This window comes from Rhinolophus sinicus, chromosome 14 (assembly GCF_057876585.1).
Source record: "Rhinolophus sinicus isolate RSI-liver-muscle chromosome 14, RSI-T2T, whole genome shotgun sequence".
Lineage (NCBI taxonomy): Eukaryota > Metazoa > Chordata > Mammalia > Chiroptera > Rhinolophidae > Rhinolophus > Rhinolophus sinicus.
Window position 1 is genome coordinate 142082718 of NC_142514.1, and position 6450 is coordinate 142089167.

The 6450-nt window shown below is 43.8% G+C and overlaps 2 protein-coding genes across 2 annotated transcripts; one reads left to right on the plus strand and one right to left on the minus strand.

Annotated features, from left to right (window-relative positions):
• Positions 1-954, plus strand: LOC109436973 (olfactory receptor 51G2-like). Its single transcript, XM_019715853.3, has one exon. The coding sequence runs from the start codon at positions 1-3 to the stop codon at positions 952-954; it is 954 nt and encodes a 317-aa protein (XP_019571412.1).
• A 4142-nt stretch (positions 955-5096) lies between these two features.
• LOC109436969 (olfactory receptor 52P1-like) lies at positions 5097-6056 on the minus strand. The gene has a single exon (XM_019715849.3). It carries the CDS (start codon positions 6042-6044, stop codon positions 5097-5099), a length of 948 nt encoding a protein of 315 aa, XP_019571408.3. The 5' UTR covers positions 6045-6056.
• Positions 6057-6450: the final 394 nt, after the last annotated feature.

Sequence of the window (6450 nt, forward strand, 5' to 3'; positions counted from 1 at the left end):
ATGTTCGCCTGTAACACCAGCTCTTCTGGTCATTCTACCTTCCTCCTGACTGGCTTTCCAGGCCTGGAAGCTTCTCATCATTGGGTTTCCATCCCCATCAACCTCATCTGTGTGGTTTCCATCATGGGTAACAGTATCATCCTCTTTTTGATCCGCACAGATCCAGCCTTGCATGAACCCATGTACATCTTCCTGTCCATGTTGGCATCCTCCGATCTGTGCCTCTGTGCCTCCACCTTCCCAACTATGGTGCAGCTCTTCTGGCTGGGTGCTCGTGAGCTGCCCTTTGATCTCTGTGCAGCACAGATGTTCTTCATCCATGCCTTTACCTACGTGGAATCTGGTGTGCTGCTAGCCATGGCCTTTGATCGCTTTGTTGCCATCCGGGACCCCCTGCACTATGCCACAATTCTGACCCACTCAGCTATGGCCAAAGTGGGGGCTGCCATCCTGGTGAGGGCTGTCCTGCTCAACCTCCCGGGACCTATCCTCCTGCGGCGGCTGCTCTTTCCCCAGATCAGTGTCCTCTCTCACTGCTACTGCCTGCATTGTGATCTCGTGGGACTGGCCTGTTCAGACACCCAGATCAACAGCTTGGTAGGCCTGGTCTCCATCCTCCTCTCACTGGGCCTTGACTCCTTCCTGATCATGCTCTCATATGCCCTGATTCTACGGACTGTGCTGGGCATTGCATCACCTGGGGAACGGCTCAAAGCTCTCAACACATGTGTCTCACACCTCTGCATTGTTCTCATCTTTTATTTGCCCAAACTGGGGCTGTCTGTGCTGCACCGAGTAGAGAAGCACAGCTACCCTGCTCTGGCAGTGCTCATGGCCAACATGCACTTTTTGGTCCCTCCCTTCATGAACCCCATCGTCTACTGCATCAAGTCTAAGCAGATCCGTCAGGGCCTCTTAAAGAGCTTCCAGCAGAAAAGGGTTGATGTTTCCTAGAATAGCAGAAGATACCATGACCCCTGTGGGCCAACCTGGATCTTGCGGTGGAGGAGGATTAATTGTGAAGAGTTAATTTTTGAGGTTTTTACAATGATTCAGTTCTAACTGTTGAGCCCTTTGGGGGCACTATCATCTTCTATAATTATAGTTCTTGGGGACTGAGATCATTGGAAGCATATCAAAGTATCACCTTGATAATCCTTTCATTGCTGTATTGGATTAGAGATGAACTATTTCAGACTCATATATACTGTAACATTTCCTCACCTAGAGGCCTGAACCACACTGAGAGGATGTGTGTGCATATCTATTTATGCAGGTACCTCTCTCCTTTTCTCCACTGGACTCTTCCACCATTTTATTTCTAAGCCTAAAGAAGAACTATAATCCTAGTATACATAAGAATATTATGTCTAAGTAAGCTATATTCACCTTAACACTGGCTCTTTTCTCCTAAATCTAATGTTAACCAGCTCATATACCAAGAAATAGAAAGGGGAGTGGGTGGTGGGAAATTCATAGGACAACACTGTATGTACTGAATTTATTTAGCATTTATTTGCAGCTCAGGGAGTGATTTTTTCTCTTGGTTCCCCTCATGTGTGTCTCTACTTTGAGCTAGAGAGAAAGTTTGGCCCTGCCAAACCCAGGAAAGCTGCTCAGTATGACTTCTGAGTAGTGCTCAAGCATCAATAGTAAAGGTGGAATACTCAGCCACTCATTTCCAATGCAGGTGGTGTGCTAGGATGTAAATTCCATGAGGTCCGAGATTTGGGGACTGTTTTGTTCGCTGACGTATCTCCAGCTCCAAGAACAACATCTATTATATAGTAGGTGCTCAACATATATTGTTAAATAAATGAGTAAAGAAGGCAAAGGGGCAAAATCTCCAGAAAGGAGAGGACTAGGAGATCTGAATGTCTGAGGCCCATGGGGCTAACAAGTAGTTGATAAACTGCAATGGAATAGGTGAGGATGGATGTCAGAAACTTTGGAGACAAGGGTGATTCTTTCTATACCATAGAGTTAAGAAGGCTATTTCTCAGAGTGCAGCTCAGAGAAGAGCTAAGTTTTCTTTGTGGAGCTTTTCCCAAAACTACTTCCAAATCTCTAGGGGGAATTTTGCCCAGAAACTGGACATTTCACTCCATTGACTCAAGCAAGTCAGTAAGCCCCAAGCAAAATGAAGACAAATTACATGACACAAAGTCTAACTGATGAAAAACAGAGATAAAGAGAAAAAAACGTAATAGAAGCTAGTTTAAAAAATACACATATGAAAACAAAGATAAGAATGGGGACTTTCATAAAAAAAAAAGAGGAAAAAAAATAAAGGAACTTATGTAAAGTGCTGAAAGTAAAAATAAACCTGTCAATTTATAATTCTATAGCTAGCAAAAATTTTCATCAAAAGTAAAATTGAAATAAAGTCATTTTCATGAAAAAGTGAGAGAATTCTTTTATTAACAAATCTACACTACAAGAATGCTGACGAGAAATACTACATAGAAATTTGGATATATAAGAAAGAAAAAAGTAGGGAGCAAGGGTATTGCCTGGAAGAAACACAAGGGAACTTTCTGGGATTATGAAATAATCTGTATCTTGATTAAGATGGTGGTTATATGGATATATACATTTGATAGAGATAAATACATATATGGATATATACATTTGATAGAGATAAATACATATATTAAATACACTTAATATATGTATTTATTTAAGATAAATTATACCTCATTAAAAAAGTGGTTTGGGGAAAATAAATCCAACCATAACCAATGTAGTCTCAAATACGATGTAGCTGTTTCTGTTGACTTTCCCTATAGTTCAAATTAAACATCCTGGGAATTAGAATTTATTGGCCAATATGAGTTCTCTGATTTCCTGGCAATATGGGTTGTCTGTGGTCAAATGAAAGCTACTAATTTCATGTGTGCTGAACCCTGGAGTGAAAAAAGAATTATTATGGTAACATGGGAGTCACAGAGGGTATATGAGAGGATTTTTCTGAGGTTTCATATTTGACTTGTCACCAGGCATTTATCTTCCTGAATCACCATTATATTTCCAGCTCTTAGAATAGTGTTTTCATGTTGCATGTACTCAGAAATGTCAGTGATGTTAAGAAAAGAATTATCCTCTCACTCCCAGGTTAAAATTTATTAGATTCTTGGGCCTAGGGTTTAGATTTATAGGAACTCACCTGGTAAAGAATTAAAAGTACAGAATTTAGAATTAGAAAGATCTGAGTTTGAATGGCTAACATTTACTTTCTTTCTTGGACAAGTTGCTACCTCCCTAGTCTTCTGCCTCTGGTTTTGTAAAGTGGGAGTAGTTAATTATATGCTCCTCATAAAATGGTTATGAGACTACAATAAAACAATACACATCCTCTTGGTGCACTACTATGTTAAAAGCTAATCGACCCATTAATACTAGATGAAATTCTGGTGGCTTGTCACCCTGAGCCTGCTGAAAACCTTCTCTTGTGTAAGCTCTTTCTTAGCTTATTAAAACGCTTTACTCAGAGACAAATACCTATCAATCTGCCTGCAGATTCTGAGCAGAGATGTCAGAACCAGAGCCCCTGAGAACCCTGGAATCTAACAGGCCTTCTAGTTATAGCCATCACTTTCATTTTTATAAACCTGCTCAGGAGGTCAAATTGGATGCCTTCTGTTTTGTCTCCAAAGAAGGTGCCTGGTCTCTTCCCTGGATGTTTGAGGCTCAGTGGCAGCTCCACTTGGCCATTCCCTGGCTGGGGAAGGAAAGACTAAGGATGTCAGACTTGATGTCATCTAGCCTGAGACTTTGTTCCCACACCTTACACCCAGGCCTGGTCAAAGGCTTCTGGGACAGCAGCCTTTCATAACTGTACAGAGGTAGGGTAAGATGAAATAGGCCCTGGGACCTCATTTTCCCTGAGAAAGTTAGGTGTTCTTGCTCAATACCTATGGTCCTTGTGCTTACCCAATATGTAGGTCTCCTCTAACAGTGAGGAGTCACCATGAAAGAAGGATTTTTAACCTAATCAAGTCCATATCCTTAGATTTTAGCAATATATTTGGTCCATAGTGCATGTTCAGCAAAAAGATAAAAGCTCTCCTCTTCCAGAGAAACTTCCTAGATTGACATTACACCTCTGTACAACAGACACAGTTTTCCCATGATTATTTATTGCTGTCCCTATGACCCATTACTAAGTGCTCTGATTTCATCTATGTTAGTTTACAAACTGGCCCCGTATATGGAAGACAGGGAGAGACCTAAGACAGAGGCAGACCACTTTAGCTTGGTAGGTGGCAGGTTTAATAAGTAAGGGAACTTACATATGGGGTTTGGCTTGGGCAGCTCCAAGATGAGTTGATCTCCATACTGGCTCACCAGAATCTTAAAAGTTCATAGAGATGATCTTAACTGGGTTCAGTTCTTAACATGTTAAGTTCTTAACAGATCTTAACATGTATTCAGTTCAGATGGTCTCAACAATGCCTTAACCTTGAGAGAGCATGTTCTTGAAACAGCTCCCACTGTGGGAATGGTAGGCAGAGTATACATTCCAAGGACAGGGGAGGAGGGGAGGACCTCCGATTGCCCTCATCCAGCTTGAGGATCAACCAGTAGTCATGTCCTCTTGAGTATGTCCTCCACCCTTCTCTCTGCCTCTAATATTCTCTTTCCTCCCTCCCCAAGTGTGTTTCTTCCAAAAGACTTAGCACGCACTGAGGGAGGTATCCAAGTATCCCTATTAGAGTAGAAACACCTGACTGTGGATGACAGTTATTTCTCCTTGTGAGACCAGTGGTCAAAGCTTTCTCATTTTATCAGGATCTCCTGGAAGGTAGGAGCCAGGTCAGAACAGCAGAATGGGATTCCCTGGGAGACTATCGTCAGCTTGGTAACCGTGTTTCCCATTAGACAGGGCTCCCTGATCTTTGTAACAGTGTCTACATCACAACTGGGAAATACCTGATTGTTTTTGCCCCATCAGATTTGTGCTATACCTCCTTCTCAAAGGAAGGATACCATTGAGTGCGGGTTTTTCTCCCCAGTATGCTGGGAACCACTGGTCTCTTAAACTTTTCCTAAGGGCTAAGGGAATAGGATAGGGTTCTAGGGTGGGGTTGAAGACTTCATGACTGAACAGAGCCCTGCTTCAGCAGTCGGAGGGCCCCATCCCGGATCTGCTTGGTCTTCATGCCATAGATGATGGGGTTGAGCATGGGCGGCACAACAAGGTAGAGATCAGCCAGGAGGATATGAATGTGCTGAGGTACATGCTGGCCAAAGCGCTGCGTGTAGAATGAGAACAGTCCTGGTGTATAGAAGAGAAGGATGACACCCAGGTGGGAGCCACAGGTGCCAAAAGTCTTAATCCTTGCCTCCTTAGAAGAGAGGCCTAGCACAGCCCGGAGGATGAGTGCATAGGAGACAGCGATGCAGATGGAGTCAGTCCCCACCACCAGTGTGGCAGTGGTGATGCCATAGATGTTGTTTGGCTGTGTGCCCCCACAAGCTAGCTTTACCACCGCCATGTGCTCACAGTAGGAGTGGGCCACCACTCGGTCACAGTACCTCAGCCTTGCCAGTAAGCAGGTGAGTGGTGTCATGAGCCCCAAGCCACGAAACACAGCTGCAGCCCCCAGCTTGCCCACAGCCTCCGGGGGCAGCAATGACCCATAGTGCAGTGGTCGGCAGATGGCCAAGTAGCGGTCAAAGGCCATTGCTAGCAGGACACCAGATTCTACAGCTGAGAAGCCATGGATAAAAAACATCTGAGCAGCACAGGCTTCAAAGGCAATCTCAGTAGCATTTGTCCAAAAGAGTGCAAGGAGTTTGGGTACAATCGAAGTACAAAGCACTAGGTCAATGATGGACAGCATGCATAGAAACAGGTACATGGGCTGGTGCAGTGCAGACTCTGAATGCACCACCAGGAGTACCGCCATGTTGCCGAGCACTGCCAGGGCATACATGGAGCAGAAGGGAAATGCAATCCAAAAGTGGGATGCCTCCAGGCCAGGAATTCCCATGAGCAGGAAGGAGTTTGGGTTTTGATGGCTGCGGTTTGTGAATTGCATGGCTAAGTCGAGGTCGGGTGGGTAAAAATGCCTCACTTCTTTGCTCTGAGCCCTAGGAAGCCATGAGAGATGAAGCTATTGGGATTCATTCTTATGCTGTGGTTGAAACTGAAATTATAGCAAGAAATATTTTAGTTAAACCTCATGAAAAACATCTGGGATGAGAATATTGAAGATCATTGGGAAATGATGCGAGGCAGGAGGTGAAGTTATCATTAGCAGGTTTCAAGGGAGTCCTTTTTACTTGTGTCTGATTCAATGATGTCATGGCTGTAGGATCCTCTCCAAGGTGAATGTGAGAGGCAATAGACTCTTACAGCTTTCTCCTCTGTGCCTGTGAATGCTCTTCTGCCTATAGTCTTATTTTCTTCTGAATCATCTGCCTGTGTAACAATATAAGAGCAAT

Bases quoted from the DNA above. Each gene is read 5' to 3' on its own strand.
- LOC109436973 (XM_019715853.3), top strand. From the start codon at position 1: ATGTTCGCCTGTAACACCAGCTCTTCTGGTCATTCTACCTTCCTCCTG.
- LOC109436969 (XM_019715849.3), bottom strand. From the start codon at position 6,044: ATGCAATTCACAAACCGCAGCCATCAAAACCCAAACTCCTTCCTGCTC.